The sequence below is a fragment of the Sceloporus occidentalis genome, unplaced genomic scaffold (assembly GCF_023333645.1).
Source record: "Sceloporus occidentalis isolate IW3139 unplaced genomic scaffold, rSceOcc1.0.p SCAF_4, whole genome shotgun sequence".
Classification (NCBI taxonomy): Eukaryota; Metazoa; Chordata; class Lepidosauria; order Squamata; family Phrynosomatidae; genus Sceloporus; species Sceloporus occidentalis.
In genome coordinates, this window is record NW_028316984.1 from 161,097,551 (window position 1) to 161,115,535 (window position 17,985).

Consider the following 17,985-nt stretch of genomic DNA (forward strand, 5'->3'; position numbering starts at 1 on the left):
CAAGAAGGAAAGTGCCAAGGTAGGCTTAATGTTGAACATCAAGAAAATAAAAATAATGTTCATGGACGATCTACAAGAATTAATCATAGATAACAAGAAAATTGAAATAGTCAAAGAGTTCCCATAACTTCGATCAAATATTTATTAGAATGATGACCACAGTCAAGAAATTAGAATAAGACTAGAATATGCAATGGCAGCTATGAGAGCACAGGACAAGCTATGGAAATGTAAAGATATAAATCTGAATGAGGATTGTTCAAGCCATTGTATTCTCCATCACCACATACAGATGTGAGAGCTGCACAATGAAGAAAGTGGATAGAAAGAAAATCAACTCATTTCACATGTGGTGCTGGAGAAGAGTGCTGAAGATACCATGGACAGTCAAGAAACCAAATATGTGGGTTGTAGAACAGATCAAGCCCAAACTCTCCCTGGAAGCCAAGATGACCAAATTGAGGCTGTCATGTTTTGGCCACATCATGAGAAGGCATGAATTATTGGGAAAAAACAATGCTAGCGAAGGTAGGGGGCAGCAGAAAGAGAGGGAGACCTCATGCAAGATGTTTGGACTCAATCAAAAACCTGAGCAGAGGATGGAGGACCTGAGCAGAGCAATGGAGGACAGGGGGTGTTGGAGATGTCTCATCCAATGGGGAACCATGAGTTGACGTTGACTCACAGGCAGTTAACAACAGCAACAAACTTTCTAAACAGTAGTTCACTTTACAAATCCTTTCATATGTGCTGGCCACTGGAGCCTTAGTTTATATTCATTATAGCAGCAATGGGCAGACTTGAGGCTTGTTAGATTGATTGATTGATTGATTGATTGATTGATTGAATCCCAGATTCCACTATCTGGAACATAGCACAAAAGATATATAATTAGAATTAAAGGATTCTCATCCTAAGACTTTGTTTTGAGTATCAGAAGTAAACAGAGCTCACAGTGCGCACAAAAATTCACTCCTGTTTGCCAACACAGTTTCTTCATTTTAGTTGTATGACTGAATGTAGGTTCAAAGAGGAAGAGTCGTTTAGAAGTTTAATGAATACCTTTTAAAAAATGACTTATCATTGCCAAATTCAATTCTAATTCAGGATGTATCCTGATATTATCACACACGTTTTGCTGCTGATACTGCCGGTTGGGTGAATCCTGGGTAACTTATGGCTAGAATCCGAGCTCAGCGAGATGATTTGCAAAGCCGTGAGCTTCCCGCTCTTGAAAAGAGCACGGCTGAGCTTGGATTATAGCCGGTAGTTACCCAGGATTCACCCGGCCAGTGGCGGTGGCAGCAAAACGCATGTGATAATATCAGGATACATCCCAAATTAGAATTGAATTCGGCAACAGTAAGTCACTTTTTTTAGCTGTGTGCTAAACTCCCTAGTCATTGCTATTGTTCAATAGACAGCTGAATAGTGGAGAAAGCTGATAAAAAGAAATCAATTAATTAGAAATGTGGTGCTGGAGGAGAGTTCTATGGATACTGTGGTCTGCCATAAAGACAAATAAATGAGTCCTAGTGATTTGAGTGTTGGACTGCGACCATGGAGACCAGGGCTCAATTCTACCACTCAACCATGAAACCCACTGGGTGACCTTGGGCAAATCATATGCTCTCAGCCTCAGGGGATGGAAATGGCAAACCTCGCCAAGAAAACCCCCTGATGAGTTCCTCCTAGGGTCACCTTAAGTCAGAAACTCCTTGAAGATACACAACAGCAAAGAGTAAATCAAGCCTGAACGCTTTCTAGAAGCCATAGTTTTGGACATGAGAAGTTAACAAACTGGCTGCAGCTCTTTGGGTCGACTAAAGTTTCTGAGCACCTTTCAAAAGCAGCCTCACACAATGGGTATTGCAGTAATTCAAAGTGCATGTAACCAAGCCATATACCACTGTGGCCCATTCTCCAGGAAGCTTATAAAGCTTTAACTGTGCACTCCTGGTCATTGCTGATACCTTGGCCTCAATAAACTGGGCCTCAATAAACATGCCATAATAAACCTATGTGCCATGGTATTTAGTAAAAATTACACTCAACATTGTTTAGCTCATTTTTTCCTCCGTATGTTCTCTATTTTCTTTCCAGAGTTGTACTTTTTTTTTCATTTATTGCCTGCCCTCAAGTTGAATCCTGTGGTTTAAATAGTACTGTGATGAGAAAGACACCTTTTAGCATCCAGCTCATAAGTTCCTTCTAGAAACAATGCAGTACCATTTTGAAAGGTAGTTTTTGAGATCCGATGTTTTGGAAACCTTTAAAACATATGAGGAAAAAGAACTCAATGTTTCATTAGTACAAACTGATAATATGTGGAAGTGCAGATATATGCCTATATTGTACTCCTTTCTCTTTCTTCTTTCCTTTCAAGATTACTTTTTAGATTGTAAGCCTGAGGGCAGGGAACCGTCTAATTAAAAAGATTGTATGTACAGCACTGTGTACATTTACAGTGCTTTATAAATAAAGGTTAATAATAATAATAATAATAATAATAATAATAATAATAATAATAATGTGAAAACAAAGCTTGTGTCCTGCATGAGTAATGGTGATATTTCTGGTCTATTTCTCTTTATGTAAATCATTCTTTCTAAAAAATAATAGTAATTAATAATTTTAAAAAAGAAATTGGCAAAGTAAAAAGAAAGAGATTGCTAAAGTATGATGTTTTATTCTTAAAAGTAAGCTGACATTTTTAAATTTATACTTTTTTTATTTAAATAGCACTTACAATAGAACCACTGAAATCACTAAGGCAAATTAATCATAATTAGCTAAATTTCCATTGACCTCATTGTGTTGAATTTGACCATGTCCAAGTCTGGATGAAATGCAGCAGCTTTGCACTGCCCATGTCAAACATTTTTGGAATTGTCATGTATTCTGTGTACTTCCAAGTAAGGCTTAAGAAAATTATCACATGTAATGCAAACATCTGCTGGTTGCTATGCTTATAAACCTTCACTGATGATAAAACATTGTCAAAAAATGTAAAGCTTACATTTAGATCATTCCAGCATGACTGCAGGTAAGATAAGCAAAGACATAACAAAATTTTCATTAAAAAACAGTTCATGCCCCCAAGAGGAAATGCATCAGAGATGTGATGAGGATCAAAGATTTTGCCTGCATGTTTAATAGAATAATTTGATTGAGAATCATGTATATTGGCTCATTATTACCTAAAGTGAACTTTATTATGATACACATTTAAAAAGTAAAACAAATGTTTAAATATGTATAATATTTTAACAGTAAGGTGATGCTTGTGTGGGTGCACACACATAAGCACTTGTCTAATTCTAAATTTATCGTATCAGCATTAATACGTGAATAAATTTGGGCGACAGAGGGGATTTTTGTTTAATTAAAGGGAGTACAAAGATATGCCCTTGCTTCAGATAAACAGGAAATTTTGATAATTAAGATTTGGATAATTGATGTGAGCCAATATTATGTGATCTGCTATGTTAACAGTAACAAAATATTTTATATTTATATACACATGCTCTCTCACACACCTACACAAATTATGTAAGCATTACTTTTAAAAAAAACTGGTTTAGACAACTTAACTTGCCTAAGTAAAACTCCCGTAACCACTGTGTTTGGAAATTATGTAATAAATCCATATAGATTGTCATGATATCCTGAACCCTTGTATTTAAACTAACCTGAATTACACCGAGAGATAAACAGAATATTTACTCATCCCTTATGAGCTGCAGCTGATATGTAAATTTATTCTTCTACTTTGCACAAATATACTTTTGAGCTACTGCTTAAACACTTCAAGGTCCTTAGCCAAACAGTTTTAATGATGCCTCCAATATGATGAAAATGTGACATTTGACGGATACCTTGTGTCGTTGTGATACTGCTGGAAAATAAACAACACACAAAGAAACCCCTGTGCATCCAAGTTGTCATGCAACACCTAGATAATTTATAATTTTACTGTTTTATATCCATCTTGACCTTTTTTTTTATCTGCCAAAGGCAGGTTTCATTTGGATTCTTAATCTGAGATTTATTTGGATCTGGAAGTCATAGCTAGAGTTCCCACAGGAAATGGTCCATCTACTGACAGATTAAATGGCAGCCCTGCAGTTGTTAAGGGAGCTCTGCATTTAACACACATGCATACTCACATCAGTCAGCACTGTGGAGAAAAATTAAAGTAGTAACCCAGGTTTAGGAACAATGTAGCTAAAAAGTCCCATATTTGCTGAATGACAAAGGGTTATATAGCAGCATTTTCATTTTATTATTCGTGCTTGAATTTCTTGTTTGCTTTGTTGAGTCTGCTGACGAATGCTAATAAACGCCTGCAACAATCCAGACGGGAGATGCCTGGCAACAAAGCTATGCCATGGACCTCCCTGCTCTTCTCCGGTTCACAACCTGACCTTTTGAAAAATTGCCTGGGCTAAGCTGCAGAATTTGGGTGTAATGGTTATTGTTAACTCCAGCTTTAGGATTTATTAATTTGTGTGATCAAGACTTACCTATACTTCAAAGTTTCAAAAGACCAAACACAATCATCCATCCATTAGAACTAACATTGTGTTTCACTGAATGTGTTCTCCCTGCGCACACACACACCCCTTGCTATCTGTCTAGCAATACTGCTCTTTTGATTGTATGTGTGTGGAATCTCAAAAATGCCTTTAAAGCACAAGCAAAAAGATCTGTACAAGGGGACCTGAATTCTTCCCAAAACCTGATGCTGGAAAATAATATGTTAATGAATTGCAGAAATTTTAGGCAAATACCTAAAGAAGGCAGTGATATTTACACAGTAAGTGCTTAATGATCACAGTTGACACTGAGTACTAAAATTGTGATTAACTAGTTTTGAAAAGAGGTTATGCAGTGCTTTGTCAGCCAAATGGAAAGAAAGGAGGAAATAAGGTGTAGTTTTGTGCATTCTTACCTGAGAGTAAGGCCTACTGACTATAATGGGATGTCCTTTGAGGTAAGCATGGATTAAAATTACACTAACATATCTAGAACAGGGAAAATAAAAAATATTAAACTACCTAATATCTTAAGGAATTAAAACTCACTGGCTAACAGATAAACCTTTCATTATTTTTCATTATTTTTCTCTTTGTAATGGGGTTGCCATTATTACTGCTTTCAGGAACTTCCCAAAAGTAAAAAGGTGTCATTTTTTTTGACATTCCATTCACTTTATTTTCATGTGATTGATCTTTGGTGCAAATATGTCTGAAAAACATCCTGCATTTGTGTTTTTTTTCTACTTCTAAAATCCCATTTCTGCGCAGGATTCATCAAGTGTGATATGGCTCTTAGACACTAGAGTTAACCTACATGTTCCATTATATACCCAGTGTGCAACTGACATGATTTCTTTTTTAGTGACAAGTGAATGAATTAGCCCTGATCTAGACTGAGATCACTGTGCAGCAGGAAGATTTAAACTCCCCCCACTTGAATTTTGAAATTTGCCCATTGAGGTTTTTTTCTTTGAACTTGCGCGTGGAAGGGGCTGATTATGAAGAACAAGAATGTAGAGTGGGAAAGGTTAAACCTGCCTCCCTCTGGTGGTCCCAATCATTGTTGGAACCACTATGTGGTTTTTGGTAAAAAGGAAAGATAGAGTCAGCTTCACAATACCTACAGAAATTGCTTGCAGAAAAAGTGGGGAGGGAAGCATGGACCTGGTGGCAGCTATTGACTCGGGATGCACCCGGTGCTTTATGAACCCTGTCATAGCTACTAGGTTGGGTCTGGACATTAGAGAGTTGGAGACCCCAATTGCCTTCCAACAAATGGACACACACGCACCCATCATTGAGCTGTCCATCACGGAACAAACCACAACAATATTCTTAGGGGTTGAGGACCACTGGGAGAGGGTTAGATTTATCTGGGGCCTCACATCAAGCTACTCACTAATTTTGGACATAGACTGGCTCCACTTTCATAATCCCAGTATTCGTTGGAGGCCAGGGAAGCTAATGTTTGTTCACACCCCAGTACTGGAAGCACATCAAAGTAGCCTGCCAGGGTCCGGAAGTGAGTGCTTCAGGCCAGACCGGGACTTGTGCTAGCAGACTGCAGAACTCCAATGTACTTGAACATCAACCAGCACCCTTGCTCCAGGGTCATCAAGTGGGTGTGGGCTTTTTCTGTGTGGAAAGGGTCTTCAAAGCTGGCTTGCAGTCCCACCATGAAATCCTTCCCAAAAGTCTGTTAAAACAAAAAAGTTTTCACCGGCTATCAAAAGGGCACCATAGAGGGAGCCAATTTAGCCTCTTTGCAAAGGGAATTCCAAAACCTGGGAACAGCCATCAAGCAGATGTTTCCTCATGGAAACATGATGACTGAAATCTATGAAATGGTATCAAGCACTTGCTTACACAGCCTGGAAATTTATATCTTAAATGTTACTATTGCCTCTCATGCCTTGGTTGGTTATAATTTTAAAGTGCTTTGATTTCTCATTATTCAAAAGTAGCTAAAATAGTTCTTTTTAAATTACACTTTAAAAAAAACTTCCTTATAGTTCTATGAGCCACTGGTTGGTGGTACAAAATGCTTTGAAGTAGCAAAGCCACATATATCCTACAACTTGCAAAGCAACTAAAACAGTTACTTTGCAGAAAAGCAGTGAAGTTATCTCTGATTATGTCACAAGTGTAATATAGTTAGTTCCAGAAAGAGAATTAAATTCAAATAGCTTGTTCTTTGTAACTAGATACTTCCAAACTCTGGTCGGTTGTGGTTATATAGGCAGCTTTCCACCTTTCTTCTGTTTTCTCAAGTGAATTAGTGATGAAGATATAACCTTTGCTAAATTTCCTAAAATGGCTAGTTTCACTGTTTGTTGTTTAATAATCCAGAGTATATCCAGCAATCATGACTGAATGGTTTAATAAATTGGATGCTTCGTGATCCATTTTGTATTTCTCTAGTAGCGGACACAATATATATGTATCGATCTTTCACCTTCTACAGATTACTGTATTATATTGCTTATCTAAGCCCAGGGTTTAAGTTATAGCACAGAGGGATAAAGACTGTTGAGTAGTAGTGAGTGAGAGGCATGATGTACAAAATTCTTTTCTTGCCAAGAAATCTTGCTAATAATTGATTAGCAGGGTTAGGAAGAAATTGTTATTAAGCATTAACTGTATTGTTCATAAAAAGTGGACAGCACTTCCTAGTCTGGTACATGAAACGTTGGTGTCCTTTATGTGAGTCACTATAAGTGTGGTGAACCATGACAACACTATGCCCTGTATGTATTTATTTTTTACTAGTGACCTGATCAGGGTCTCTGGTATGATCTTGTGCATGATTTAGTAAGAGTCAGCTTTATTTATGTTGGATTGTAAAAACCGTAGAAGAGCTTATCCAGGACTGGGCAACTTTAGTGTGTTTAGTAGCTGTTTTTTCACCTGGGTATGCACCATGGTTCACCTTAACTCAAAAAAGTTAACTTTTTTGCATTTTCCCCTCCCTCCAAACAGGAAGTAACTGGAAGTTCACTTCCAGGTTTAAAAACAAAAAGCAACCCCCTCTACAAATGCAAACTTACTAAGAGCAGGTCTTGTGCAAAATGTTAATCATTGCTTCTGGAGTGTTCCAGTTGTAGTTAAAAATATCTGAAAGTCCAAAGGTTCCCCATACTATTCTACATTGGTTGGTGTAGACTGGGAAGGAATTCAGACAGAGATTTTCCTAGGAATTTGACATAGGAAATATCTTCAATGCAACCACTGATTGCATAGGGGCCAGCAGGATGTAAATACATGTGAGATGGGTGTCTGTAGATGCATTTCATCTATGTGAGGCCTTAAGAAACTCCAACTTGAAAGAACAACTTTCTCCATAGTGCAGCTTTATGACAACTGAATGTGTTCTTCATTCCTCAGGAAAAAGGATTTGCAGCAATTTTAGGTAGAGTTTTGAGGAATTAAGTTCACTTGATTATACATTTGGCTCTCTGTAACCACAGATTCAATCATACATGGCTTGAAAATATTTTTTAAAAAGCAAATCTTGATTTTGCCATTTTATGTAAGGGACATCATTTTACTCCGCCATTGTATATAACGGGACTTGAGCACCCATAGATTTTAGTATCCATGGAACTAAACCCCAGTGGATACCAAGGGCTCACTGTACTTGGATTAGTTTCTAATTCAGTTTCTAATCTACGTACTTCACATGCAGTGCAGTGGTCTCACATCATTTAATCTATCACTGTCAGCTATCATTACTGATTATACTACTATAGGTTACCTCAGTTAGCAAATTTGATGTCATGTGTTCCTGAACATTACTTCTTAACAGAAAATTTGGTACCAGCAACTGAAATAATGGGAAAAAATAGGCATGTGTACCATTGCACAAACACACCGCTGGTGACTGCCTGCTGTCTAGATGCTGCCCCATTGGATGGTTGCCCTTTGATTGGCGACACAGTTGCACCTGTGATCCTCCACCAGTACAGGGGATCGGGATATTGGTGTGCCCAGTAAGACATTGACAAAGCACAATCATGCTCCCTTCACCCCATGCCTTCTCTTGGACTGTTTGGTTTGTGTATGTTGTACTTATATTCATTGGAGGTGTCACACTTTCACTTTTTTGCATTGCTGCCCCCACTATTTGGATACTCTGGCTCCATCCTTTTTTAATGTTCACCTGCACCAGTGAATTTATATGCAGGGTTAGGGTTAGAGTTAGGATAGATCAGTCCTTCAGAACTGCTCTGACATTGAGTCATTTATATGCAGGGTTGAAGGTGCGCATTTCCCGGGCTAAATTGGGATATTCCGGGTTCTTTTTGCTTCAGTTTTTAACCTCAGAGTGCAGTTTCAATCTGGTTTCTCCTGGCTTTGCAGGTGTATGTCATTTAAATGCCCTGCCTTCAAAGTGGTTCGAAACTATTTTATTTGGCCTGTCTCTTTGACTCCTTAGTCTCAGAGGTGTTACAAGACACCTTCCATGTTTCTGCAAACATTCTATCCAAAACTAACCATATACATGTGCGAAATGAAACAATCAGGTCAAGTAAGCCTTGCACAAATAAAGAAAAACATTTTGACTCCTCAAGAAACCACTTGAAAATCTCTTCTAAAATGCATGGGATAAATTTTCTTTCATTCATTAGCTTCCACTACTTTTTATGATTTCCGTTTTAGTGGCAACATATACTTCTTTAACATGAGGTGGGGGCATAAATAGTGAGGGAGGCTTATTTTTGTTCCCCTTTTCTCTATTTTGGTGTCCAAAAATGCTCTGTAAGGGATTCTGGAAGCAGCTGCTATTAACCATCCCTGTTGTAGTCAGGCTGACACAATTACAGCAAGATTGGCTTGAGTAAAATCCTATACTTACCAGCTCAAGCTTTTATTGTGTTATTTACTGCAGACATGCTGCTACAACTTGACCCTAACAGCTGGTGTTTTTCCAACCTTAACAATCTAAAGGTATCTGCCACCTTCTACATTGAAGGTAGGGAGTACACTTCAGGCTTAACTGCAACAGTCTCACACCCTTCTTTTAGGTTTCCATAGGTATCTTTTTTTTCTTAAATTACCGGTAAGGACCCAGGCAGAGTTCCATGCTTATACATACAGTGCGCCCTTGCCTTACGCAGGGGATCCATTCTGGACTCCTCTGGATAAGGCAAATAGTGCGTATGCTTGAGCCCCATTAAAAGTAATGGGACTCGTGCATGACAGGTGCATGTGCCATTGAAACTTCCGTCGCATGGCTTTCAGCATAAGCTGAAAGCTGCATAAAAGGCACTCGCGTATGATGCGGGGCACTGTATATCTATGGCTGGCGCATATAATGACTAGATGCAGTGTTTTTTACCTAACTAGCCAAGAAATAAGATGCACATATCCTGATGGGCAAATACCCTATAGATGTGTTTTGCATACCCTCCAACTGTATTGATTTGGCAAGGACACTCCCAATTTATTCTTTGCCATCCCAATTTTTCAGCTACTTTTAAAATGTCCCAGTTTCTCTCTCCTCCTCTTACTTTCCTCTAGTTGTCCTCTGCTTACTTCCATTGGTACAAACTGAAGTCAAAGTACAAACGTAGTTTGCACTCAACTCAGCAGGGGAAAGAGGAGAACAGGGGACAGAATCTTGTATTTCCCAGTAGGCTCGGGCAAAAGCAAACTGCTAAATCCTCTCTTAACTTGGGTGTTCTTCCTTATTAATACCTTTTGTTATTTTGACTACACTCTGATTTGCTTGGCCATCGGGATCCCAGATTTCACCTGGGAAATGTTGGAGATTATGATATTGTCTTAAGAAAGTTCATATATATCAAGGCAACAAAGCATGGGAAAGTTTTTATTTCTCTGACTGGCTGTGCTGCCTAAGGGATTCTGGGAGTTACAGTCTGAAAAAGTAAGTTTTATAAGTGCTGCAGAAAGGGAACATGTGAAACCCAGTGCTTTTCAGTCTATTATGTGCCAGGGACCAGCACTATAATTTTGCCTATTGGGTACAATCCTTTCTTTCTTTTCTGGAAACTTGCCCAAGTCCAGCAACCAATGACTCAGGGACTGGCAATGGTCCAGGGACTACCATTTTGATCTAAGGCACTGCCTTAGATCACAATGCACACAGCTGCTTTATTGCTTTTGCCCATTTCCTCTTCATTTCTTCAGGCCATGCATAGAAACACAGTTCTACCCTTAGCCTTTGCAAAATAATAATAATAAAAATCATAGAGTTGGAAAGCAAAATCTATTTCTTTTAATATATGATTTTCTTATGTATGCCCGCATGGGGTGGGAGGAATGTTTGAAGGAGAGATGTTAGTGGTTCTTTTGAAAAGCACTTATTTCTAGAACTGTAAGAGCACAGATGCTTTTAATCCCTTCTGGGAGCAATGTAGAGAGACAACTGTGTTCAACAATAGATCATACATTTGTGTTCATATAAATTGCACATTAAGTGGAAACCAAACGGAGAGCTTCCCTCACCCAGGACTCAACAGCTTCATATTGCAGGTGGAAGGCTGAATATTTGTTTTTCCAGGTTAAAAATAGAAATGAGTACAACTTTCTTTATGTGCTGGCTTTCCATAGGCAAGAGGTGCTTTAGTTATGCATTCAGTTATGCAACAACTTCACTATACATACATGCATTCTGAAGTGGAACAGTCTTAAGGGCTGTATACTGGTTTGTACTTTATGAACAAATCAGTGTTAAATATGTCTGGAAATGTTTTGTGTGATCTTTACATTTCACCCAGCTGACTTTTCATGCTGTGAAAGCCTTGGTAGTTAAAGTGGCATGAAAATAAGGTCTTTTAAGTCTAACTGAAAGGGAGAAAGGTTAAGAGATATTTTTTCACACAGTATATAATGTATATATAAGTGTAAAGTTAAATTGTGGAATTTGCTACCATAAGATGGAAAGATGGTCACAAAGTTGTGCAGTTTTAAAAGAAGATTAGACAAATTCCTGGAGGTTGAAGTTATCAGTAATTGGTAGTCCTGATGGCTATATTACCTCCTGTTTTAACACAATATGACTATAAATAGAGCTTAGAAACAGCTAGTTAAATTTAGGTGCTAGTGTGCTAATTAGCTACTCTCTTTCTGCAACGAGGCTTAGTGAGTTAGTTTCTTATGGATAAAACTATCAGAGTTTGAAAAGATAAGTTAAATTTCCTAGACAGCACTCATTTGTGTATTGTGCAAGTAATATGGGGGGTGTACGCAAGAGGAGGAGGAGGATCACAATGTTTCCTGCGATGGTTTCTTGTGTATAGGAAATAAAGACACTATCTCTACGTATTTCCTCTGAGGACTAGTATGAAGTGTTGGAGATAGAGAATCTGGAAGAGTGAACTGAATGTCTGAAGACTGAATAAGAAAGATTCCTTAAACTTGCCTGCCTTCCTACCCCTCCCCTGAAAAGGCTAAAGTACACATGCACTGTCTCAATCTCTCTTCTTACTTATAGTCACTTTCATGTAGGTGAAAGCAACTTAAAAACTGCAAAAAACACTTTGAGGGCACCAATAATAAAATAGAGGCAATGTTGACAACTAAACATGTTAGCAATAGCGATAGCATGTCCATTTCTATACCACTTATCAGAGTACTCAGCACTCTCTAAACGGTTTACAATATGTAAGCCAATTTCCCCCAACAAGCTGGGTACTCATTTTACTGACCTACAAAAGGATGGAAGGCTGAGTCAACCCTGGACCCCTGGGATCAAACGCACATCCTTGTGGCTGCAGAACCAACATTTAACCACTGCATCACAAGGGATGTTGCTCTTTGTAAATGTTATAGTTTCTTTGAAAACTAATGATTTGAATCATTAATTCAAATTAATTATTTGTACAACAATAAAATTTTAGTTACTAATACAACAAATTACATTTTTGCTTCCCATTTGTAAGAATTAGTGGATTACCCTCATTCCATCTATCACTAAAAATTTCATTTTTAAATTTAATGTCCAATTTCTACTATCAATAAATATTGCTGAGGAACTCTGTTGTGGGTAGGGTTTCCATTGGTGCATATGATGGGCACTGCTTTGGTGCATATGATGGGACAAAATACAGTACTGAACTACGTAGGCTAGTGATAGAGAAGAAGTGTGGTCCTTACGACATTGCTAGACTACAATTCCCATAATACCTCACTGCTGTATGTGCTAGCTATGTATGATGGGAGTTGCACTCCCAACGACATGTAGCCCTGGTGGCGCAGTGTACTGTACTGTACTGCAGCAACTCACTCACAAAACACAAGGTTGTGAGTTCAATACCAGATAGTGGCTAGGGTCGACTCATCCTGGCATCCTTCTAAGGTTGCTAAAATGAGTACCCAGATTGTGAAGTCGAAGGCTTTCATGGCTGGCATCCATAGATTTTATGGGGTTTTTGGGCTATGTGGCCATGTTCTAGAAGAGTTTATTCCTGACGTTTCACCAGCATCTGTGGCTGGCATCTTCAGTACCCAGCTTGTTGAGGGCAATTAGTTTACACATTGTAAACCGCTTAGGGAGTGCTTAAGTGCACTGATAAGCAATATAGAATTGTACTTGCTATTGCTATTTACAGGGACACCTCCCACACCACCTAGTGACTGCTATTGCTATTGCTACAGTGTGTCATGTCCCCCTGTAAGGATGGACATGTAGGGCTATGATCCAACATGACTTTTCTTATCTTTGGTTTTTTTAGAAGCCAGGAGTGGGAATGATTGTGCTTATATTTCCTTTTAAATGAACAGTAAAATATTGCTATTTTCCAGATTGCAGCTTTTTAACATGGAGCGGAATTCTGAGCAAAAATCTTCCTCTGTTCCCAATTACTTGAATCTTCAAAGTTCTTCAGCCAGATCACAGCCAAGAAGAGAGCAAACTACCCCGGCAAACAATGAACAAATAAAGCCCCCAGATCAATCAACAGCAAGTTTAAGGGTTGTACAAACTGCTTCTGCCCTATCTTTGCATCAGAATATTCCTGCTCTTTCTTGTACAGATGAAAGGTTAAGGTAAGCAAGCTGTTAATTCTAGACTTTAAGAATGCAGATTGATCTATTATACTGATTTTAAAAAAAATTCAAAGAAGCTGCGAAGAAGCCAGTGATCAGTGATAGGGGATTAATGCATGAACTCTGGAACAGTAGGGGCAAGATTAGGCTGGGGAGCTTCAGTCCTCTACACACACTCAAAATGATCTGGCAGAATTGGACCACCAAGACTCCTATGTAGTTTAGCCCCTATTGGAGTTATCTATGAATAATAAAGGCTGCCTGCAATCTGATTTATGCACAGTTACTTGGGAGTAAGGTACCCTGAACTTATGGATGCCACTTCTAAGTATACATACATTGTGCCTGTAAGAGTTTTCATACTGAAGGATGTTTGAAGGATAATGGAGAAGAGCAATTTGCCTTCCCCCTGCAAGTACTTACAAGTAGACAAAATGAATAAAACTTTCCCTGCCAATGTTGAGCTTCCCTCCTTTAAAACAGTTCTAGGGGGCCTGAATTAATGACATGAGTGTTGGGATATAGAGTCACAAGGATAATGTACAATGTGGGTTTTAATAGTAACCAGGCATAAAAGGGTTACTATGAGCCATAATGATTAGGCATTTAAACAGGAAGGGACATCAGAAAGATAGTCAACAATATATCCATCGACACTAGAGGGAGAGGCAAGGCCTAGTACGCCTCACGGAGCTTTTGCTAGAGTAATGACGAGAGGGTTGTTACCAGTGTGGATGGTGGATGGTGTCGATGTATATATTGTTCTACACAGTGGAACTCCTTCTAAGAATAAAAGCCTCATCTGAGAGAAGTTTACAGTGTCTCTTTGCTCATTGAGAAGGGGAGAGGGGTTTCTCCAGCTCAGAAGCTCCTGACTACAGTCACAAAGGTGGAAAATCTGGTGCCAAACGTTGACGTGTTGCCTCACGCGCTGCGCAACATCAAAAGCGTTTTAACAATGAGACCTAAGTAAATATTGTAAAAGCAGCTGGAACTGTTTGCAGAATGGAACTGACTTCTTCCTCCATATATGGGACATGTACAGAAATCCCCCTCCTCCCTTGGGGTGTCCAGAAGGAACTTTCCTCTTTCACGAAATGTCTGACAGTCTGCCATGTAGTCATTCATAAAGCTCTTGCACATTCACACAACTGCCAAAGGTCCCTTTCTTTGGTTGCATCCTTCCATTAACAATTGGCACTCCATAATGTTTATGTCTTGCACTAGGTTTGTATTCCACTTCTCCCACATGCATTGCTGATACTTCAGTTGGCTACACGCACACCTAATCTGGTTATTGTCTTAATATGGTAAACATTAGTTATTGAAAATAATGATGAAGTGAACATGTTTGGACAAGGAATCTATGAGGTTCCATGCTTTTACCTGCTCCTGCACCTAGAGGCTTGATAGGTCTTCTACTTGCAAATAACATAATGTCATAATGTCACTTGTAGCTATCACTATCATCCAAGTATTAATCTAAAAAAATTGAAGGGCCTTTCTATGAGGATTTTACTGAGAAACTTTCCTGCCTGAAATGGAGTGATTTTTTTTCCTTCCAGAGTAATCCTGTTTTTAGAAACCACCTCTCTCTTTTCTCTTACTGCAAAACATAAATAAACACATACATTAAGAGGGAAAATTACCACTAAGAGCTGCCTATCTTGGAGGTTTAGCTGTCCTTCTTCATGTCTAGCATCCCAAAATAAGTAAGTGATGAGGAGGTCAGGCCCCACCTGGAATAATGTGTCCAGTTCTGGGCTCCACAATTTAAAAAGGATGTGAGAAACTGGAACGTGTCCAAAGGAGGGCAACTAAAATGGTGAAGGGTCTGAAAACCATGCCCTATGAGGAAAGACTTAGGGAGCTGGGATGTTTAGCCTGGAGAAAAGAAGGTTAAGAGGTGATATGATAGCCCTGTTTAAATTCTTGAAGAGATGTCATATTGAGGAGGGAGCAAGCTTCTTTTCTGCTGCTCCAGAGACTAGGACCTAGAACAATGGATGCAACCTCCAGGAAAAGAGATTCCAGCTCAGCATTAGGAGGAACTTCCTGAAAGTAAGGGCTGATCGACAGTGGAACACACTCCCTCAGAGTGTAGTAGAGTCTCCTTCCTTAGAGGTCTTTAAACAAAGGCTGGATGGCCATCTGTCAGGGATGCTTTGGTTGTGATTTCCTGCATGGCAGGGGTTGGACTGGATGGCCCTTGCGGTCTCTTCCAACTCTACGATTCTATGATTCTAAGATGATTCTAGGTAAGAGGTCTCCACTGTTAATTTTCCAAGGGAAATTGTCCTTTTATATAAATGCAGTGTTGCATGAAAGCAGCAATATAGGTCAAATGCTAAAGGTAGAATTCTAATTAATATTTTGAGATTACTATTTCTAGGAAGTACATATGTGTGTTTCTATACCTTTCAGCATGCTAAAATTCTGTGTCCCATGATTCTGATAAAAATAATGTAAAACTGCTGAAATAAAACATCTCAACCACATTGATTAGACTTTATTAGAATTATTTATAGAATCTTCTAATCAAATAAACATTCCAAGGGCCAAATAAAAATTCCAAGTCAGATCTTCATCAATGTGGAACAGTGTACATGTTCTCCAGTTCAAAAAAATATATCTAGTAAAAGTTGGAAATTTGTTTAAATCCCACATGTTGAGGGATGCTTATCTGTTTCTTTCAATAAATAACAATAGTTATCACCTGTTTCTTAGAGCTTTTTTTTTAAACAAAAAATAACTTTAAAAAACATCCTAATAACCAAGGCTGCCCCATGATAACACACTTTGTTAGACTGTAAATTCAACGTTTGCTTAAGTGGCATTTCTTTGTTTTCCCTCTTAAATACTTTATAACATCCATTCATTTTTAAAACAGAGTGTATTTAAAAAGGGAACCAGATTTAAGGAGTGGACATCATGTTCTACAGCCCAAAAGTTATTCTGTGTTCCTGTTGCAATGCAACATAAAATAAAATTACATTTGCTCCTAATTCCACCCTATACATTCAGCTATCCTCAGTGCTGGATTAAATCCAGGTTCTTAAAGTGTGTTTGGAAGAGTGATGAGCAACTATGCCAGTGAATCTTTCTATTCTACTATGCTTCACATCCTATTCATTTCTATCTGTAGTTGGGCATTTATGGCAAATACATAACATATTTATAAAACAATAGCCCTAATAGAAGTACATGGTCACTTTAACGGTTCTACTTGAAAGAACTTGGAAAAGTTACTTTTTTTATTACAGCTTCCAGAATCCCCCAGCTAGCATTGCAAGCTCATTCAGGGAAATGGAGTCCAAAAACAGCTTTTGCAAGTTCTCCATTTATCTGGCATAGAACTGCCTTGTGTATCTAACACAGAGATCTTTTCTTTTAACTGAAGAGATGAGTGAATTAACCTGGGATCTTCTGCATGGTAAATGTCTGTATGTTTGCCATTCAACAATGCCCCCTCCCCTGTGTACAACAAAAATATGGTTTAATGAGAAGGAGCCTTTGTCTAAGTGATCCAGTTTCTTTTTTTACCTTTCATTTTATTCTAGTACTGCTGAACAGCAAGGAAGAACAATTATGCCTGCCCATGAGAGTCCTTTTCATGTCACTGAAGACCTAGATAAAGAAAAGGATATTGCATTCCTCTTAAAGGAATTGGATGTTCTAAGGGCAAACAATAAAAAGGTACAGTGGAAATATTCCAGTACAGCCTATTAACCTACTCTAATTTTACTTTTATTGTTTGTTTTGATTGACAAGATATCACTTTCTTTTGTTGTCTGATGAACGTTTGTTTCATGGTTTGTTTATCTTGGGATAGTCTCCTTGTCTGCCTTTGATTTTTTTAAATCTGTGATGGCACAGATACTTTACCTAACTGTCATCCATATTCTAGTGCAGTTTTTTTTCTGCCTCAGGACTCTTGGAAATTTGGAATGGCAGAACTTGTTCAGAAAGTGCTGTAGTTTAATTAAACACTCTTAATCACCCACACTTGGCTGTGGATCAAGACTGATCATGAGATATATCCGTGAAACAATATCAAGGTTATAGTTGTCATTGATGATTAAGAGATCTGTTGTGGAATACTTCACATACTAGAAATATTACTGTAGTTCCACTTCTTAGCACACTCAGTTTTTCCAAGATCTTTAGAGTGAATTGATCAGATAAAGTTTTCTAAAGATGTATTTCCTTGTGTAATCAGTCTAATTCTACCATAATTTTGGTTATTAAATCTGAAATGAATTGTTTTAAAGATATAATACCTATTATTATTATTATTATTATTATTATTATTGCCAAATATCTATTATAGAGTAAGTGTTGAATCATCTTCAAGTAAGGGAAGCCCATAACATCCCTTGGATGTTAGAATGAACATAATGAAGGAATAGTGCTCAAAATATGGCTGTATTGTACT

At 38.2% G+C, this 17,985-nt stretch overlaps 1 protein-coding gene across 1 annotated transcript in view; it reads left to right on the top strand.

Annotated features, from left to right (window-relative positions):
- MIPOL1 (mirror-image polydactyly 1) overlaps positions 1–17,985 on the top strand; it is a 251,755-nt gene that overhangs the window by 42,232 nt on the left and 191,538 nt on the right. Inside the window, exons 2-3 of the mRNA XM_089523560.1 lie at positions 13,308–13,550; positions 17,111–17,246. Coding sequence (XP_089379686.1) covers positions 13,324–13,550; positions 17,111–17,246 — 363 coding nt within the window. The 5' untranslated portion in view covers positions 13,308–13,323. The remainder of the gene's footprint in view (positions 1–13,307; positions 13,551–17,110; positions 17,247–17,985) is intronic.